The sequence below is a fragment of the Podarcis melisellensis genome, assembly GCF_964234715.1.
Source record: "Podarcis melisellensis genome assembly, chromosome: Z".
In the NCBI taxonomy this organism is placed as follows: domain Eukaryota; kingdom Metazoa; phylum Chordata; class Lepidosauria; order Squamata; family Lacertidae; genus Podarcis; species Podarcis melisellensis.
Genome location: NC_138547.1, coordinates 48290191 through 48311574, shown reverse-complemented (window position 1 = coordinate 48311574; position 21384 = coordinate 48290191). Strand labels below are relative to the sequence as shown.

At 42.3% G+C, this 21384-nt stretch overlaps 2 protein-coding genes across 9 annotated transcripts in view; one reads left to right on the top strand and one right to left on the bottom strand.

The window, feature by feature from the left end:
- The window catches only part of MBNL3 (muscleblind like splicing regulator 3), a 123090-nt gene extending 120983 nt beyond the window's left edge, over positions 1-2107 (top strand). For all 8 annotated transcript variants that reach the window (XR_014164633.1, XR_014164634.1, XM_081897000.1 and 5 more), the window contains 2 exons: positions 761-834; positions 1314-2107. Coding sequence is in view for 6 of the 8 variants with exons in the window: in XM_081897000.1 (XP_081753126.1) it covers positions 761-817 (57 nt within the window). In the remaining 2 variants the exon portion in view is untranslated. The remainder of the gene's footprint in view (positions 1-760; positions 835-1313) is intronic.
- IL13RA1 (interleukin 13 receptor subunit alpha 1) overlaps positions 1-21384 on the bottom strand; it is a 439968-nt gene that overhangs the window by 253678 nt on the left and 164906 nt on the right. The window lies entirely within an intron of this gene.

The window sequence follows — 21384 nt, the reverse complement described above, 5'->3', positions numbered from 1 at the left end:
GGAAATAGAGAAAGAATTGCTCTCAAAACCGTAAACGTTCCAGATGCTGCTTCAGAAATCCAGAATGCTTTGCATAAATTCATATTTTTTTAAAGAGCTAGGGAAAGGTTTAGTGCAGATGCAGTCCTTGTATGCATGACAATAATAACACTGGTTGTATACTCAATGCATTGCAAATGTCACATTTGGGATTTGCTGTAGCAAGTTCCCTCTTCGCCCTCCTTTGTTATGGAGTGCCAATAACCATACTGAGCCTCTAGCCACAAATTGACCCGAGCACCCATCTTACAGTAGTGGAGGGAGAATTTTAAGCATACTAATGCTTAAAAGATGTTATTTTACCCTTTTCTTATTCTGGTATATCGAGAGCATTCCTATGGATATGCAATATTAAAAAAAACAAGCAACCTTTTCAGTTTCGAACCCAATAGTGTGGGTTGTTCAACTCTCTAACTGCAGACATATACCCATGTCATAAAAGCAATATTCAGCAAGTCCACGGCCATGGCCTCTCAAAATTAAGCGATTGAGTGGATATATAGACATTGGCACCTTTTTTATAGCTGCCAGAGAAGAAAATAATTTATCCATCATTTTATCCACTGAGTCATCCTAGACATTATCAGGGATTAGGGGTCGTGTTTATCAACTCTCCAAACCAATTGTACTTTTTCCTTTAAAATGACTGAGTGGTGAACAGACAGGGTGAGTATCAAGGAAATATTTTAACAGGAAATCTTCTTTTCCATTTTCATTGCAGATATCCCAGTTATCAGTAGATGAACTAAACAGCAGCATGTTTGTGTCACAAATGTAGAAGCAAACAACAGAAAAGTAAGTTCATCTGAAGTTCTCCCTTCAGCCATGGCACACTGGGAACTCACACCAGAGTCATTCCTGCAGACTGAGAACCAGATCTGCACATTCGGAAGAACCCCATGGCTCAGCCTTCCTTGGACTGAGACCCATTTCAGTTTTATTTATTTTTTTTATTTCTATGCCACCCACGTGACTGGGTTGCCCCAGACACTCTGGGTGGCTTGCAACAGATATAAAAACACAATTAAGCATCAAACATTAAATCACACCAATGGTCCATCTAGCTCAGTACTGTTTACACTGACTGGCAGTTCTCACAAAGGGACAACCCTAATACTACCTGGAGATACCAGGGATTGAGCAGGGCACCTTCTAGATGCAAAATAGATGTTCTGCCACTGAGCTGTGGCCCTTCCTCTCGGTCTGATCCAGCAGGGCTCTTGTGTTCTTTTCGAGTCTCTCTTTTATCACTTGTTTGCTTTCTCTCATTCCAGCAAACTATGTCAGAATCATGAACCTGAAATCATGGAGTTACTGGACTTTCCTGTCTTTGGTGGGAAGCTGCCTCTGGGCTCTCTGTGTATATATGCCCATCCTTTCCTCCTCTACAGCATCTACAGTAAGCCTACTGCAGCCTACATGTTAACCAAAAACTGGTCCATGGGAATGTCAAACTTTTTTTTAAGCACTATAGAGAAACAATTAACAAAACAGCACTCTGTTATACGAGGCATAGAAGTAAGTAGAGAACTATAACAATAGACTTTTATAACATCTTACTTTAACACACTTTTAAAAAAGAATATTTTTTTCCTGACTACCATCAAGAGAAAGTGTCCTCCTGCACAGTGGAACTTACTGGTTTATTATTCTATTTTCGATGGATAAATGTTTGTCTGTTTTCAAAGTGTTATCTTACTGTTTTGTTTACATCCTAGTCTATTATTGATTTGTTTGGAGAGACAAAAGAAGAAAAGATGTACATCATTATCAAGTATACTCAACACCGGGGTTTTTCATTATCATAATGTCTTACATTTTCATTTACTGTGGTCCTTATGGGTTTCTCCTCTTTTTTCTTTCCTTTTTTTAAAAAAAAAAGAATGACAAGCTAAGAATGTTATACTGGGAAACAGGAATGGTGTGCTTTTAAAAAAGCAAGAGACAAGAATGTTCAGATATAGATTCGTATCGGGCTAGTTATTTAGAAACCTCCATCTGAAAAATAGACTCTCCCTCCAAAATGGAGTCTCTAATAAATTAATAAAAATAAACAATACTTGCAAAAGTTGTGAAGGGATTTGCTGTCAGTTAAGGAAGGGCGAATGTAAAGTGAAATGGATCAAAACAGGGTCAAGCCCGCAAGGCCAAGATGGCAGAAAAGCACCTGGCAAAAGAGATTTCTGCCTTTAAGTGCCACTTTAAGCTCCAATTGGTGCACAACATATCTTGAAAGTTTACCAACACGGGGTTTTTTTAAGTGACATCAAGAAGTATGACCAGTTTATGGAAAATGAGGTTTTCTTGCCATTGAGATGAAAGTATTCTGCTAATATGCAGACCCCATTGTGATATAAAACAGAAAAACACACATAAATTTTCCATTCAGATGTAAGCAGCCCATCTCCACATCCCATGCTTAGCCCAGGAAAGTAGTACCAAACTGCAGCCTCACTCCTCCACTAGGTTGTATCTTTGTGCAGATGGGAGCAGGGATTGCTCTTGAGGGGGCAGCCTTATAGTGATTTCTGGAAAGAGAATAAAGTAGGAGACAGACCAAATAGTTTGGTTTAAATTCATCCAGATGTTTTGGGTGTGTGCTTGGAACCATGTTTTGACATCCTTGAATGCCGGTTAAGGAGCTGAGTTCAGATTCTAATCTGTGTGATACTGACGTGTGAATACAGTGTTTAGAAGGAGACAGTAGATGTTCAGGAAGCCAATGTATTATCTTGTGTGTTCAAATTTGGCCCTAGTGGCAAAAACTAAAGAAGAATTAAATACCTGGTTTGTTGCATTGCCATCCATGAACTGAGCTTCCTCATCAAAGTTTAAATCCCATGAAATCTGATACCTGCAAAAAAATGTGTTGTGTTGTGAACAATTGTGTTGTGAACAATTGCAAACAAATGCAAAGGGTCATTTTGGTGCTACTTTCCATGGTCTTAAAAGGTCTAGGCCCTATCAGGTGGAGGTGAAAAAAATTACCCATTTATCTCATACAAAATTCTTTTGCATATTCCTGGAAAATTTTAGTCCAGAGTTGCCTAAAAAAAAAAAAAGAGCCATACATAACCATATAACTGGCCAACCTGTTGTTCATTGCTGACTTTGTTTCCCAGCTCTGTAACATAGCAGAAAAAAGTGGATTTCAGTACTTCCTGGATATGAAAATATTTGTATATTTTAAAAAAATAATGATGGGTTTTGCACAACCTGTGGCAGTGCCTCAACAGAGAACATACCTGATCTCTTCTAGTCACAAAGGACACCTATGTATAAACACACTTCTATAGATATATATATATGATTGTGTTAGCATTAGAATTTGGAAGGATGTTCAGTGTTTGTTTTCAGTGCTCTAAATGGATTTTTATGTAAACTTGCCCCTTCGATGTTACCCACTCCTGCTTTCTTTGAATGATATATTTTTTAAAAGCATCTTGCATAGATGTGCACAGAATGTAAGCCTAAAATGTTTCTACAGCATTCATGTCACACAGTTTTAAAGCACTGAAAATCTAACACACAAGGGGCACAACACCTTGCTTGTATTTTTTGCAAAACTTGGGAGCCAGAGGAGAGGAGGAGGAGAAGCCTCCCTGCTGGCCTTCCACAGCAAACCAGGCATCACTCCCCAGGCACCAGAACCACACTCAATCCTTGCACCCCTGAACACGCCACAGATAAACTTAACACCTTCACACATGGACACGCAGGCACTCTTTCTAATACAGAGGTGCAGTGATACGTCTTCAGGGTAGACTGTTTTATTTTAGGTGCCACAACATTTATTTTATTTTATTTTTTATATTTTTTTTTTACAAAAATAGAGTTAGTGTTTGTTGTAAGAGAAAAACTTTGTGGAGTGAGGGAAGACAAGCACGGCTTTTAAAGCACTGGGAATGTCACCAAATTTAACAGGGAGGTTGGGAGGGGTTTTTTTAATTAAAAAATGCTATTGTAAGGGTAGCACTATTTAAGGCTTGTTGTGCAATGACTTTTTTATTCAAGAAAGAAAGAAAACACAGTCGACAGACTATAAAATCCTAGATAGGTGCATTCTTTAGACTATAGTCACTGAACTACTTGGTGACTCTAAGTGAAATAACAAACACATCTTTTATTTGAGTACAGAGATGTGTGTAATGTTTGAATCAGTATGATTTCAGCCACTTTCTTTAAGCTTCCCATGTTCGACAAACCTATATGTTCTTTTTAAAATTTATCTCAAGTTCATCTCGCACGCCTGCGTGCAAACTCTCTCTCTCGCTTTCAGTGTCTATGTGCCCATTTCCTCTCAGCCTTATGGAAACAATATGCAAGAAATGCTGAAACTTGAGTAAAACGGGTCATTGCAGAGGGAAAATGAAAAAGCTGATAGATCATTTTTGAGGGGGGGGGAGGTTAGTTGTTTCATGAAAAGGTGTTTTTAAAGAAAAGCTTAAAACTTACTAGATACATCCACAAAAACAATGAAAGAGGGATTTAAAGTACAATGGGATTCTTGAAATGATTTCCATTTATTTTGTTTTTTAAGTACAGTGTTCTTGAGGATTGGAACATGGTTTTTCATAATCATATTTTTATTCATTTTTAATATGAACTTGTTAGGGGTTTGGGTTGGGTTTTTCATTTTTAATGGTGACATTTTTTGTATCTACATATATTCCCCCCCTCCCTGCCCACCTTTCCCTCAACCAGCCCACATCCTCCACTTCTGAACACTCCCAAATACTCTTTAATCTGCCATGTACTGCGTGTTGCACTTTGAGAGTTCATTTGTGGACTGCTGTGACTGGCTGACCTGCTCCACCCCTTGCAAAGCCCCAGAATCTCATGCTTGCCAATGTGGACTCCTCTTGCCTCATTATCAGATCTCCCAGTCACTTCCACACATGTGTCCTTGCACAAGGCATCTTGTCTGAGAAAGTGCAAGCACACAGGCCGGATATGAAGGGCTAGTTTGAACGCATACTGTGGGGTTAGTTTTATTCTCTTCCTTTTTCCTTGTGCCATGTCACCAAATATTTTGAAACTCAGTTTTGAAACCAGTGGGGGGGCAGGGGGGCTGTTGGCCACGTGCAACTAGCCTACTGCCCATCTTTCAGCTTGCTCAACAACAGATCTGCAAGCAGCAAGGCTGATGTTGGGTTTTTTTTTTATCCAGGCAGATTACAGATCCATCAGGAAGCCAACTACCCGGACCACCTGGTGCTTGGCTCAATCCTGTGCACATTTGCTGGAAAAGTCAATCCCCTTTTTCTTCAGCAGGGCATGTCCTGAGGAAAGCGTGGCTAGGATTGCAGCCTCAGGCCATTAAATCTGTGAATATATTGTTGAGCACAGGAGGGGAAAGGTGTGGGAGCCAGTGTGTGCCTGGCAAAAAGAAACCCTAAGTGAGAATCGGGCCTCAGAGGGGTCACTGCTTGAGTGCAGTTTAGCCACCACTGCGAGCGAGTTCAGGATGGCAGCCTTTGTGTTCTAGCATGGCCCAGCTAGCTAGCTAGCTACAAAAACCGAACGGCAAATATTGAATGTTGTAGGTCCATCAGATCTGGAAAGGAGATTATGCTGAGCTCCTCCTATTTCATTCCCAACTTTGCCTATTACTTAATACAGCAGTTATCTCTAGGACACTTTAGTACCCAGAACGGTTTAAAAAATTGGAGCTATCCTTTTCTTTTTAAAATCCCTAATACATTTCACATCCATAAAAAGGGGGGGGGAGTGCAACTTTATGAGGAAAATATAATTTCCTGTTCCTCCTGAAAGGATGTATGATGCTAATGATCTGATTCTTACCATGTGCCTGATTAAGGCCTTAGAATATATTGTATGTTAAAGACTGTAATAACTTTTTTAAAGAAAAAAACTTATTAGTTGTTAGCTTGAAATAATTGTAAATAAAGTTTTAAGAAAACATTGTTACTAGGTTACAACAGGTTATTCATGTTGCATTATTTTCCATTACTTTTATTGTTAGTTTTTAAGGATTTTGTTTTCATTATCACATATATGTATACATACACACACACACACACACACACTGTGTGTGTGTGTGTGTATCTTTATATATCTTTAGTAACTAATGAATTTGATTTTTGAAGGAGAGTTTGAGAATGTTTAAGATTTTTAAATCATGTATTCAACTCATTTAGTTATCTTCTAAAAACAACACTGAACCGCATGTCAAAATATAGAGAAATAAATACAGTCCATAACTAGTTTGTATAGTTTACAGTTTACGAACAAACAGACAAAAAGAGTAACTTTGTATGTAACTCCTACAATGATAGATTCATTGTTAACTAATTATATTAAGTTGTTGTTGCTATGGCAACAAAACTACAACATGGCTACCTTTGTATACATTATTTGTGAAATTTTCACATGTAAATTAAAAAAAAGTAATGTGTAACAGTATGGGTTCGTTTAAGGTACAGTTCGATACTGTCGGAGAAAGATATGACTGAATATTTTTAAAATCCCAAAGTCCCATGTGAACGCTGGATTTGTGTCTTTTATGTCACTTTTTCAGTCAAAAAGTTTACAACACATGGATTTAGAGTCAGGTTTTATAGCTTGTAGAAATTGTTGTGTGAGTTCGGGTTATTCCACAGTATTTTTCTCCTGGATGATACAAAGACTATCATAGAATTCCTGGGGTTTTATTCTATTTCCACATACTCTAGAGCTGAAACAAATGTAGGAAAACGCAAGTCAGAATTTGATCAGGAATTGGTATAGTGTTGTTTCACAAAAATCTAAAGGAAATTTGTATGTAGAGTTACATTTCAGCCACAACAAATCCCCAGGGTGTTGCTTTCAGTGGGACTTGAGCTGTGGCTAAGGTCCATATGTTTTTGCACCGGGCCTAAGATTTTTATTCTTCTGTAAAACAACACCACCAGATTAAATTCCCAGATTCAGAGTTGTGCAACCAATGGGGTTACACAGCCATTTGGCAGCATTTTTTTGAATGCAAGAAATTGATCAGATTCTGATGGTATAACCTTTTTTGGTGCTGCTGTTTGTTTCAACACTAGTGAATTCATATTGAAACAAGCTTTTTTTAATTAAAAAAAAATACTGCAAAAATCAAACATCATAGCTATATCATTAAAAGCCTTTTACATCAAAATCATGACTGGGACAATATGGGAAGAAACAACCTGTACATAAAAAGGAGACAAAAATATTGTGGAATGACCCTATAACAGTGTTGAAGAAACCAATATGCTGCAGTTAAACTGATTCAGTTGGTGTACGAATGTGTAAGACACATCTTTTTTGCACTTATGTACATAGTCCACGAAAGAAATCCTTGGAACTTATTTTGAATATATTAAAAAAAAGTCTGTAATAATACAAGGAGAAGTTTGTAAAAGAGATTACTAAGGCTTTGAAAAGGAAGAGATTTTTTGCTATAAAACTTATCTGAATGCGTGCTGTTGCTTTGCTATTGTACAAGCTTCGTAGTTTGCCATATAGCTTAAAATACAGCAGACTGAGACCGGCTCATTTCCAACCTGCAGCTCTGAAAGAAAATAAGAAAAACACACACACAATAGGAAACAACACTTAATCTAAAAGTAAAGGTCACCAGCAAAGGTTTTTAAGTGGTTTGTCACCCGCACAAACTGGGTATGAGAAGAGCCAAAGGGCCAGTTAGCCTACACAGCCTCCCCACCAGAAGGGCATAAGTTGAACAGCCCCCTTTGCCCATTGTCCGCAGCTGTACACAGACTCTAAACAGAGATGCCATGTAGCCACCATGGCCAGTAGCCATAGGTTGACCTGTTGTCTCCTCCACACTCTGACTCTCCAGATATTTAAAAAAGTAATTCTATCTCCTCACCCACCTGGCTATATTAGAACTTAACAAAATAGCACAACACAATGGCCAATAACAATGGCACTAAACACTTTATAAACTAATACAAATGATCAGAAATTGCAACCAAAGTCTCTAAACCAATCGGTTTCGTTCAATTTCTAAACCAGCTGAATTGAACTGCATCCTTCTCACATTAATTCTTACACGTCTGTCTGATGAAGAATTGATCAAGATTGGTTGATGAAGCACTGGAAGGAACAGATTGGTTATCCGGAAACTCTGTTCTGGCGATATTTGGTGACAGATTATGTATATATCAAACTTTTGAATTATTCTACCGTGACTGGTGAAGATTTAGAGACTTTAGTTGCAGTTTCTGATCATTTGTATTAGTTTATAAAGTGTTTAGTGCCATTGTTATTGGCCATTGTGTTGTGCTATTTTGTTCAGCTTGTCTATATTGCAACACAGGAGTCTGTTTATGGATTATATTAGAACTTTGGCATGTATTAAAGATACCTGCAGTTTTCCTTGGAGGATCTTTGTGGATTCAGGAATAGTAGGGCATGCTCAGGCATTTGCAAGGAAAGTTGGAGACTGACGATGCAACATTATGGGAGGTGGGCCTGCCTACAGATAAAAGATTGTCTTCAACAGTGTTCTACTCTGAGTCGACCCACTGAAATTGGTGGACCTACTTGGACAAGAACGAACAATGGATACAACCCAGTATGTTCAGGCAAATAAGTGGGCAATCCTCATGCTATTCATCCAACTATCTTGAGGCCCAAACCCTTCATCCCTTCCTCAGAGAGCTTTGCTTGTACTACCAAAAATTTGAATCCTAATTTTCTATCATCCCACTGGCAGCGGGGCGATTTTGATAGGGGAAGCTACATTAGGAATCTTGGATAGTGTAGATTTCACAGTGACTTTTCCAAGGGCTGCCTTGCTGAGGCTCATGCCCAACCACATGAGCTTGATAGATGTAGCATCTTGATAGAACTTGATAGATGTAGCATCCACAGTGAGGAGTATTCCACCTCTCCCTTGTACCCCTGGATTTCCGAGTGATGGTTCTGTGGTATAAATTCTTCTCTTGCATAAGTGGGTAGTGTACTAGAGACAGCCACGTCTTCACTTGGGCTGCATTGGCAATTGGCTTTCTGCATACCCTCTTAACCCCAAGTGAGTGTCAGGCTGGCAGTGTATAGAGTAAAGTAGGTAAAGTTGTCCCAATGCTAGTTAACAGAGTAAAATGCCTGTAATTTGGGTAATGCTGTTCACAAAGCCACGTCTTAAAAGGGTGGCATGTGAACAAGGCATTTGTTTCTGTCATGTAAGAGGTGGGCCTGTCTTCCCACTATGGAAGCATGAGGTGCAGGCAGTTGTTCAGAAGGGGAACAAGCTCAAGGCAAAGATTTTATAGGTCCTGGTGAACAGGGATTAGCGCTTATGGATCAACAGACAGAATGCTCAGGCAGGCTGGTACTGCAGCGTAGGTAGTGCCCTTGAAGCACAGCTTCATCAGCCAGACTCACAGTGGAAACTGAGGCCCGGCATTATAGGCATTAGGGCCACATCTTCACTGCTAGGGGCCCCACTTCAGGATACACATGCCCCCGCAGCCTGGTTGGTAAGTTGACCCTCATCTGTCTTGAGAGACAATGGAAGAGTGCACCTTCGGGGAGGGAGGTTGGTTGCACCTAAGTGACCACCTCAGGGCGCAAGTCTGGGCAATGTATGTGAAGGTTCTCATCTGCCCAGACAGCAAGACCCCTCCCTCTTGACCTCACTGATATGGTCCAAAGGAAAGCAGAGCAATACATTTGGCACCTGCTTGGCTGCAGGAGTTGCCAGAAGGAGGCGTACCAGGCACCATCCAACCATCTTAGGGACTCCACTCTGGATTTGTGTAGGCTTCACTCCTTAGTCTTCTCTTCTCCCAAGGATGTCCCACAAGGCATTGAGTATGGATTAAAACACCCATGTTGGAGGAGAGGCTCACAGTGTCGAACTGTGTACCCCATGGCCCAAAGCACTAAGGGCAGCTTTGCACATGACGTAGATGCATGGAAAGAGAACATGCATCTCAGCAAGGTCTTATAAGAAAGGAGGCATTTATCTTCCAGTATCAAGGAAGTGACATCCTACTGTGGGGGGGGGGCAGCTTGATTTCCCCTCTTACATAAGATTCAGGGAGCATGGGGAGAAGAATTGTCCTGTGTTCACACACGTCCCAGGCAAAGCTACCCCTATGCAAAGGCCTTAAGAAGCATATTGATAAAGAGCTAATGTGGGGCAGCCTTAGAAAGTCTCTATTTGTTGGATTGAAGAGGAGAGGGATCTTCTAAAATTGAACTGCTTCAGGATGGGGACAGCAGAACAGCCCAGGGGTGTCATGGCAGGCACCCCAAACAAAACCTTTTGCTAGTGACCTTCACATTCAGAAAGGCACATGCGTCCCCAAAACCAAACAGCCAGCCAACAACACAACAACTGAAACAATGACAACCAAGTGGTCTTTTTCCAAACACACAACAGAGGGAAATTACCTGACACAGAATTTCAAGGTTCCAGATCTTTATTACTGTACACAGATGCTATTTGATAGTGGTGGAAGCCAAACGATTTTTGTTGCCATGGCTCTAGTATCCTAGCAGCTGAGGGGATGACATCGCCATTCATCAAATGATGGCAGGGGTGGGGGTCACCACCACCTTTAAATTCACAAACCTCAAGAGGTGCCAGGTTTGCAGCCATAAAATTGTTCACCCAGAGAAATAAAATTCTACCAAAATGCAGAAGCCAATTAAAATCCCAAAACTCAGAAGTAGAAGATTAAAATATTGAGGCCTTGTTGCTGTTTTTTAGAAAGTTAAAATTTCAAGAGTTGCTTTCTTGTGTTCCAAATCAGGTTTTCAGAAACAAAACCCCTGATTTTTCAGACTGAAATTTGAATTCTGACACAAAACAGCCCTTTGGCGGCAGCAGAAATCTGTGAAGGAGGAAACCCCAAAGACTTTCGCTTGATTTCATAGAATCATAGAATCATAGAGTTGAAAGAGACCACAAGGGCCATTGAGTCCAACCCCCTGCCAAGCAGGAAACACCATCAGAGCACTCCTGACATATGGTTGTCAAGCCTCTGCTTAAAGACCTCCAAAGAAGGAGACTCCACCACACTCCTTGGCAGCAAATTCCACTGTCGAACAGCTCTTACTGTCAGGAAGGGGAAAAAATCCTTCCAGTAGCACCTTAAAGACCAACTAAGTCAGTTCTTGGTATGAGCTTTCGTGTGCATGCACACTTCTTCAGATACACATGTGTACTTCTTCAGATACACATACAAATTTTTTTTTTTTTGACTATGGCAGACCAACACGGCTACCTATCTGTAACTGTCAGGAAGTTCTTCCTAATGTTTAGGTGGAATCTTCTTTCTTCTAGTTTGGATCCATTGCTCCGTGTCCGCTTCTCTGGAGCAGCAGAAAACAACCTTTCTCCCTCCTCTATGTGACATCCTTTCATATATTTGAACATGGCTATCATATCACCACTTAACCTCCTCTTCTCCAGGCTAAACATGCCCAGCTCCCTTAGCCGTTCCTCATAAGGCATCGTTTCCAGGCCTTTGACCATTTTGGTTGCCCTCCTCTGGACACGTTCCAGTTTGTAAGTATCCTTCTTGAACTGTGGTGCCCAGAACTGGACACAGTACTCCAGGTGAGGTCTGACCAGAGCAGAATACAGTGGCACTATTCCTTCCCTTGATCTAGATGCTATACTCCTATTGATGCAGCCCAGAATTGCATTGGCTTTTTTAGCTGCCGCGTCACACTGTTGGCTCATGTCAAGTTTGTGGTCAACCAAGACTCCTCGATCCTTTTCACATGTACTGTTCTCAAGCCAGGTGTCACCCATCTTGTATTTGTGCCTGTCATTTTTTTTGCCCAAGTGCAATACTTTACATTTCTCCCTGTTAAAAGTCATCTTGTTTGTTTTGGCCCAGTTCTCTAATCTGTCAAGGTCGTTTTGAAGTGTGATCCTGTCCTCCGGGGTGTTAGCCACCCCTCCCAGTTTGGTGTCATCTGCAAATTTGATCAGGGTGCCCTTAAGTCCATCATCCAAGTCATTGATAAAGATGTTGAATAAGACCGGGCCCAAGACAGAACCCTGTGGCACCCCACTAGTCACTCTTCTCCAGGATGAAGAGGAACCATTGATGAGCACCCTTTGGGTTCGGTCAGTCAGCCAGTTACAAATCCACTGAGTGGTAGCATAGTCAAGACCGCATTTTACCAGCTTCTTTACAAGAATATCATGGGGCACTTTGCCAAATGCCTTGCTGAAATCAAGGTAGGCTACATCCACTGTGTTCCCTTCATCTACCAGGCTTGTAATTCTGTCAAAAACCGAGATCAGATTAGTCTGACATGGCTTCTTTTTCAGAAATCCATGCTGACTATTGGTAAACACAGCATTCCTTTCTAGGTGCTCACAGACTGTTTGCTTAATGATCTGCTCCAGAATCTTCCCTGGTATTGATGTCAGACTGACTGGGCGGTAATTATTTGGGTCCTCTCTTTTCCCCTTTTTGAAAATAGGGACAACATTTGCCCTCCTCCAGTCTGCCGGGACTTTGCCTGTTCTCCAGGAATTCTCAAAGATGACTGCCAGTGGTTCTGAGATCACATCTGCCAGTTCTTTTAATACTCTTGGATGCAGTTCATCTGGCCCTGGAGACTTGAATACATCTAAACTAGCCAAGTATTCTTGTACTATCTCCTTAGTTATTCTGGGCTGTGTTTCCTCTGCTGAATCATTTGCTCCACATTCTTCAGGTCGGGCATTGTTTTCTTTATCGGAGAAGACTGAGGCAAAGAAGGCATTGAGGAGTTCAGCCCTTTCTGTGTCCCCTGTTTGCATTTCACCATCTTCTCCTCTGAGTGACCCCACAGTTTCTTTGTTCTTCCTTTTGCTACGAACATACCCATAAAAGCCTTTTTTGTTGCTTTTAACCTCTCTAGCAAGCCTGAGTTCATTCTGTGCTTTAGCTTTTCTGACTTTGTGTCTACACGTGCTGGCTATTTGTTTGAATTCCTCTTTGGTGGTTTCCCCCCCTTTTCCATTTTCAGTTCGATTTAATCTTCCACACAAGGGAAATGTGAGGTTCTGATCCCAAAACTCCAGATAATGAAAAAGTAACATCCAGAAGAGCATGTACCTATTTTTTGTTTTTATATTATTGGATGTTATGTAAAGTAAGCTATTCAGACATTTTAAAATTATACTGCAAGGAATATATTCAAAGAAGTGGGTTTGATTTTATTTTTTTAGAGGGGAAAAGTAGTCAGAGTATAATGGGGTTTAAAAATGACATGCTGCCGGCACTCTTGAGGTATGTGCATGTCTAGATTTTCCTTCCCATAGCTTTCCGTGGGAAGGCATAGCCACTATTCAAACTAGCGGGTGCTGGCTTGAACCTGGTGACAGCCTTGCATACACTTAAATAGAAGCGAGCTTTGTGGAAACCCATAGAACTGGCTGCCAGCCAAAGCATTTAGGTTCCTGGTTCCTCTGTGATGCGGATTCAGATTGTTCTGATATATCCGTAGCAAGCTGGCAACAAGTCACCCCTTCAGCTGCTATCAACAGGGTGTACGCTTTGAATATCTTTTCCTTTTTTGCCACAGTTATATTGCTGTAGTGCTTGTTTGTGCTTTCTAGAGATGTGCATAATGCAACTCATTTTACTATGTTACTTCTATATTGTTATGTTTATTTTATTTTATTTTTTGGATCTTTTAATAAAGTGTATAAAACTCTCTTATGTTTTTTTATGAACCCATATCAACACATTTAATAAATAGAGGAGTTTACTTTTTAAGTCTCTGGTTGATTAGTTGCAACCTCAGAAAAGTTCTATGATGTGGAGAAATTGTGTTCAAACAAGAACTCAAATTGGTGTTCTAAATCCATGATGCATATGATGGTATACATTTATTATATGGGGGGTGTAATGCCTTCAATATTTTGGAACCTTCAGCTGGTACACCCCTTGAGGCTTGTTGTACAGGAATTACTAACACATGCAAGGCATTTATATTTCAGAATTATTATTTTTTCAAAAAAGAACACCACAACTTTCCAGGACACTGTGTAAGTGGCTTCTCTTATGCACTGAATTTTGGGAAGCTAAATATAGTCACTCCCCCATTCTTAGGAGCAACTGGTAAATGGCTATCCAGTTGCTGTTTTTTGCATTTAGCCAAATGCATGTTGAGTGCTCCATAGATGTAAAGACATGTATTCAGTTCCAGTGCCGGATAAGGTAAAGGTGTAGGACCCCCAGACAGGTAAGTCTAGTTGAATTTGACTCTGGGGTGTGACACTCATCTCTGGTTTCAGTCCAAGGGAGCCAGCATTTGTCCACAGACAGCTTTCCAGGTCATGTGGCCAGCATGACTAAACCGTTTCTGGTGCGATGGAACACTGTGACGGAAATCAGAGTCCAAAGAAATGCCGTTTACCTTCCCGATGCAGCAGTACCTATTTATCTACTTGCACTAACGTGCTTTTGAACTGCTAGGTTGGCAGAAGCTGGGACAGAGCAATGGAAGCTCACCCTGTTGCATGGATTCGAACTACTGAACTTCTGATCAGCAGGCGCAGGAGGCTCAGTGGTTTAGACCACAACGCCACCCACTTCCCTTAGTGCCAGATTAAACCCTGTAGGGGCCCCTAGGCAGTTGAAATCTCAGGGGGACTCTCACAGATTATCTCCTAATATATTTTTTATTTGATCTTTGAGGATCAATATTATTTTGATCTGTTGTGGTGGCACCCCTAAAAGGTGTGGGGCCCATAAACTGGTGCTTCCACTGCCTATTTGGTAATCCAAATAGGCATACATGAAAAATCACAAAATTTGTGATTGACAGAATGCCAGCCAATCAGTGCTGCACGCAGCTGCTTATAAACTGGAAAGCACATTTCCCTTGAAGTCGGTCTCTGTCAGTCATGTAAACAGAAGCGTAAGAGGAGCTGGTCAGACAGAAGCTTGCTGGGGGGGGGTGCACGCTTACAGGGGTAGTCCTCTAGTTGTTAGGCTCCAGCTCCCATCAGCCCCAGCCAACATGACCAGTGGCCAGGTATGGTGGGGGTTGTAGTCCAACCACAGCTGGAGAGACCATGTTGACCACCCTTGTGCTATTATACGAGCCATCTCTCTGGTTTCCTTGACACACCAGTGTTAGCCAGGCCTCAGTCCATTCCATTTAAGAATAGGTCCAAGGGAGCTTATGTCGCTTTCATCTCCTGGTCTTTCAACATTGAAGATAAGGTTATCACTGTCCATTAGCCATGATGGCTCTGCTCTGCTGCCAAGGCAGCAGTACTTCTGAATACCAGTTGCTAGAACCCAGTGGCGTGCGGTGAATTTATTCATAGGGGAACAGTTAGAGCCATCTAGTTTAACTGCCTGCAAGGCAGGAATCTCCACTCAAGCTTCCCTGACAGATGCCTAAAAAACCTCCCAAGGAAGTCCATTCCCCAGCCAGTCAATTTGCCAGTTCCTAGCAGCTAGCAAAGTTTGGCTCTGCTCTTTTTTTAAAAAAAAATGCCCCAGGCAAAAGGATGGACCCCCCCCCACCAGAAAAACCACCATTTTTAACACACACACCATTTCTTCTTCATCTCCCTTTCTATGATTCTGTTGTTGCATGTTGCTGCTGATCCTTCAGGTTCTGGCAGATTGGGGCTGGGAGGGGGGTATTTTATTAAAACACCACGCTTTCAAACACATTTGCATGCGTGTGCACACACACACAGTGGCTGAAGGAGAGGAGGGAGGAAGTGAGATAAGAAGGTTGCAGGGATCTTGTCTTCCGACCCCATGGGCACTTCAGGCTTTCCAACTGCTCTTCCTTAAAAAATGAAGGAGAAAGGGCTGCAGTTCTGTTTCAAGCGGCCGCTTCCTTCTCAAGTGTGTGTATTGTTCTGCAACCCTTAGAGAGAGAGAGAGGCATGCACACATATACATGGAGCCTGGAGACACTGGCTAAGCAGGTACCCAGAAAGGTATTGCTGGGAACATGAAGGGAACTAGGCTACTCCCACCAATCCATGGACCACACACTACGGCTAGAACCATGGGGGGGGGCTTTTGTGTGCAGATCCTGTTTACAGCTTTCCCACCATGAGCATCTGGTTGTCCATTGTGAGAACAGGATCCTGGACTAGGAGGGCCAATGGCCTGACCCACCAGGCTCTTCATGTTCATGCAGGGCAGTTGATTTGCTTCTCAGGTTTCCCTGTGCCACTTAAAACTTTTTTTCTTTTTTAAAGGCAACATCCCCAACTTGCAGATGTGGAAGTAATGAGTGTGTTGGGACTTAGATGATATTGGGATTAGGGAATTTTTAGTTTATGTTTCTAGCTATGCACTTAATTGTGTCCCTGCCAAAGGGGAAACTGTCCTACTTTGTCCTTAAGTATAAAAATTAGATGAGATCAAGTCAAGGTGGGGGCTCCATTAAACTGCTGGGATGTTCTGTTTCTCGTTTGCTGAAGCCTATTTTGAACCGACTCTTCAAATCAGGTTAATTGGCTGACCTGTTGCTTCAACCCACTTTTCCCAAAGCTTTCTAGCACTGGCTTCTTCATAACCAGGCAGCAAAACAAAAACACACACACACACACATATCTACAACCAAGAAGAAGGGTCTCTTTTGAAAACCTGTTTTCAGTACCGTGGTACCTCGGATTACAGACGCTTCAGGTTACAGACTCTGCTAACCCAGAAATAGTACCTCGGGTTAAGAACTTTGCTTCAGGATGAGAACAGAAATTATGCTCCAGCAGCGCGGCAGCAGCAGGAGGCCCCATTAGCTAAAGTGGTGCTTCAGGTTAAGAACAGTTTCAGGTTAAGAACAGACCTCCAGAACGAATTAAGTTCTTAACCCGAGGTACCACTGTAATTGATTCCCACCTTTCTCTGAATAAAACTAAGGAAATGAACAACACAAAACTGCAACACAAGAATGGTGAATAAATTGAATAACTTTTCTTTAGGTTCCAAATATTCGGGGAAGAATATAGAATAGGTAGAAGACAAAAACAGAAATTTGTCACCTTTATACCAGAGTTTACTTTAAAAGGAACGTACAGAAAGCTGGCCCTGCCATTGGACAGAATGAGGTGGTTGCCTCAGGCAGCCGATGCTGGGGAGCAGCATCAAAGTGTTAAGAGGGTGTGTGCTGCACACAGCCTGCCCTGTGGCCCCTAAGCCAACACCATTGCTGGTGTTGAACTAACATTCAGCTGCAGCCCAGTTGGCATCTATGGGTGGAATGGGCATAGGGTTAGGACACCATCTTGTCCTTTTCATGCAGCAAAGTGTTTTGGGGTGGCCCTGGTCACATACTCCTCTCTGAAGGGTCTCAACTTCGGACTGTGGAACTTTTGCTTGAATTAACAGTTCCACCTGGAGGTCACCACAGAGGAGACCTTGCTCCACAGCTGAGCCTGCTATAAATGTAGCAGGTACCCCTCCAAACATTAGCATTTGGAGAACACGGTTCCCTTGAGGCTCCTGGATGGTTAAAATGAAGGAAGCAGAGAGTTCGAGTAACTGGTAGTTTTCATACAGAAGGACAGGATTGGGACAGGCACCCTTTAACCCTCTCAGAAACCTACTGGAGTTCAAGTCAACTGCAAAGAGGCACAGCCTGTAGAAGACTCCAAACAATTCATGGGGCTACACCTCTGCAGGCCCATATTTATCCATAATTCAGGGGTGCAGAACCTGATTCAACTCGAGGGGCACATTCCCTGTCGGGGGCCACATGCCAAGGGTGGGTGAGGCCAGAGCATTAAGTGGGTGGAGCAATTTATGTAACACTTGCTTTTGTGCAGGTAGGCTACTTTACACACACACTTTTCCATTCCCCAAGCAAAGTAAGAGTCGTTATCGGAGGATGTATCTCAGCCGGGCAAAAGAACCAGGTGCGAAGCAGGGATGGAGGGCGTGGTCTGGGAAGAGGATGTGGCTGAACATGGGGCCTGTCCTGGGAATAATCTCAAGGGACCTGGTGTCTGGCTTATGTTGCCATCTCATCTGAAATCTTGGATCCACCAGCTGCTTAAAGGTGTGAGCCCCATTTGAGATAAGCAGTGCTCCATGATATTCTGCTGTGGGGATCTCTTGTTGAAAAAGAAACAAAGCATTTTGGAATCTCAGTACAGACAGGAAGAGAGAGAGACTAAAGGGTGCTTTATGGTCTTTAAACCAGCAAAACCAGAGCCTCCTGTAACCCTCATCCTAATAAGGGAGAAACCCCGGCTCTTCCAGTATAATGATGCCTGGCTACAATTCCTACATCCCAAAACTCGAAGTTTGCTCCCCCAGCAGTTCAGGGGTCGCACTTATCCCTGCTTAAGGTCTTTGTTACAATCGCCTGAGAAAGAGCACTGAGGGATCACCTTGTGTTCTCAATTAATTTACACTTTTCTGCAAATGTCTCCTTGGAAATGAACTCATCTACTGTGGGCTGAAACGTTTGCCCAGCAGTGTCATCCGTGCCCAAGGCATGACAGACTGCAAAATGGAGGCCCTGACATCTTCTTTCCAGAGCTGCACCTTGCAATATATATTTGAGGCACATGCTTGAGGTGTGGGCTTATTGTTTTGCTGTCCTGCCAAATTAAAATGTTGCTATACACTGAGTAGCATTTATTATTAAATGGTAGCTGATTCAGTGACAGCTTTCTTATCTTCATTTTCAATACATCCACATTCCTCTCTTCCTTCCTCTGCCCCTAACGCAAGCTACTGATGGGGAACAAGAAGGGAACTCATGCAGAAACTTCCTTTTCCCAAAACTATTGGAGAAAAACAACATGGAACAGAATGAGATGCTCTGCAGGTCTTTTATACATCCTCTTGGACTTTAATCTGATCATAGAATTGAAGAGTTGGAGGGGACCTTGAGGATCATCTAATCCAACCCCCAACCCAAATTCCCCCAATGCAGATATATGCAGCTGTCCCATATGGGGATTGAACCTGCAACCTTGGCATTATCAGCACTATGCTGTTACCAACATGAGCTGTTCAGGTTGAGCAAAACATAGCAGCTTAAATTTGACCATATAGCTGAAATGATAGGCTATGCTTGATGGCTATGTTTTACCACCACTGTCATAGGCAGTATGCTTCTGAATAACAGTTGCTGGAAACCTCAAAGAGGAAGAGCACTATCTCAGCCTGGTCCTGCTTGCAGACTCCCACAGGGGTATCTGGTTGGCCACTGGGAAAACAGGGTGTTGCACCAGTTGGGCCTTTTCTTAAGTTCTTATCTTTCTATGGCTAGTAACTATCCTCCCTCTTACACCTATTTAATCAACATTGAAAGCCCCTTTATTTGAGGGCATGCAGAAGATAGATGAGATAGATGAACTGGTAGATCTCTGGGTGCTTTGAAGCAGAACAGCTGCCACCAACCTGGTGCCCTCACAATGTTTTGGATTACAACTCTCATCAGCCTGGACTTGATGAACAATACACAGTTCAACACCCCACACTTATACTGAAAATTTGTGTGAGATGATTTATATCAATATGTGCAAAACATTCTGACTGTAAGAGCTGTTCTGCATTGGAACGGTCTCCCTCGGGAGGTTGTGGCCTCTCCTTCCTTAGAGGCTTTTAAGCAGAGGTTGGATGGCCATCTGTCATGGATGCTTTAGCTGAGATTCCTGCACTGCAAAGGGATCCCTTGGGTCCCTTCCAATGCTAATATTCTATCATTCTATGAAATAATTATAATAATTTAACTAGAAATACACCTCCCTGTACCAGACTTTTAAAATTTATTGCTCCATTCTGTTTCCATGTGGACTCTTGGGAGTAGTTGGCGCAGGGATACCAAAGAGGGATGTCAAAAATGCCAGAGCTTGTTTTCTCCTGCTCTGAAAGGGAGCACTCAAACCAATGGCTTCAAGTTACAAGAAAGAAGATTCCAACTAAACATCAGGAAGAACTTTCTGACAGTAAGAGCTGTTCAACAGTGGAATGGTCTCCCTTGGAAGGTGGTGGGCTCTCCTTCCTTGGAGGTATTAAAGCAGAAGTTGGGTGGCCATCTGTCATGGATGCTTTGGTTGAGATTCCTGCATTGCAGGGGTTGGACTCGATGACCCTTGGGGTTCCACTCTACAATTCTATGATTCTAATCAGTTCTAGTGCTTTATTAAAAGAAAGGTGTAGACATAGAACAAGTCAACCTGCCAGGTCTCCCAGCCTTTCCAGATGTGGGTCAAACACCACAACAAAGAGGTAGCTTGCCAAGAAAATGGTTATACATTCTTTATGCACAAAGCCGCATACAGCAGTTTACCTAGAACCTCCCTTCACACCTGGCCAGCAAGGCCATCGGTGGCAATTGTCCAAAGCTTCTCCCCTCTCTGCGAGAGTGGCTAGAGTGGCTGGGGAAACCCAGCCAGATGGGCGGGGTATAAATATATTATTATTATTATATTTATTATTATTATTATTATTATTATTATTATTATTATTATTATTATTATTATTGAGCCCAGCATCCCAAGGTCCACAGATAAGCACAGCATAAAAGCAAGCCAATTAGCATATATCAAAGGGAGTGAATACATAAACATATATGAGGTCAGTCCCACAACTGCCAATTAGTTCTGGGTTATCTTGACAGGGACGCGGGTGGCGCTGTGGGTTAAACCACAGAGCCTAGGACGTGCCGATCAGAAGGTCAGCGGTTTGATTCCCCGCAACGGGGTGAGCTCCCATTGCTTGGTCCCAGCTCCTGCCAACCTAGCAAGTGCAAGTACAGTGCAACCTAGCAAGTGCAAGTACAGTGGTACCTTGGGATACATACGCTTCAGGTTACAGACTCCGCTAACCCAGAAATAGTACCTCAGGTTAAGAACTTTGCTTCAGGATGAGAACAGAAATTGTTCTCCGGCGGCACGGCGGCAGTGGGAGGTCCCATTAGCTAAAGTGGTGCTTCAGGTTAAGAACAGTTTCAGGTTAAGAACAGACCTCCAGAACAAATTAAGTACTTAACCCGAGGTACCACTGTGCTGTTCTAGGGGTCCTCCTGACCTTCCAGACCATATTTGGGGCAGGTTTGGGGGATGCACAGAGAGAAGAGAGTGTTGAAAGCTCTGTTGCACTAGTGGTGCCTTGCACTAGTGCACCATGTTTATTTAATTATTAAATTTGCATTATGCCCTATACCTGTATCAGGGCGGTTCACAGGATAAAATCACAATATAAAAGCACAGCATACATAATCAAAATAAAACCAAAAACAGCCCAACACATTTTAAAGGGGCATTAGATGGCTTTAACCAGCCAAAGACCTGGTTAAAGGGGAATGTTTTTGCCTGGCACCTAAAGGTGTATAATGAAAGTGAAGGCACCTGCCTAACATCAGTAGGCAGGGAGTTCCAAAGAATAGGTGCTCCCA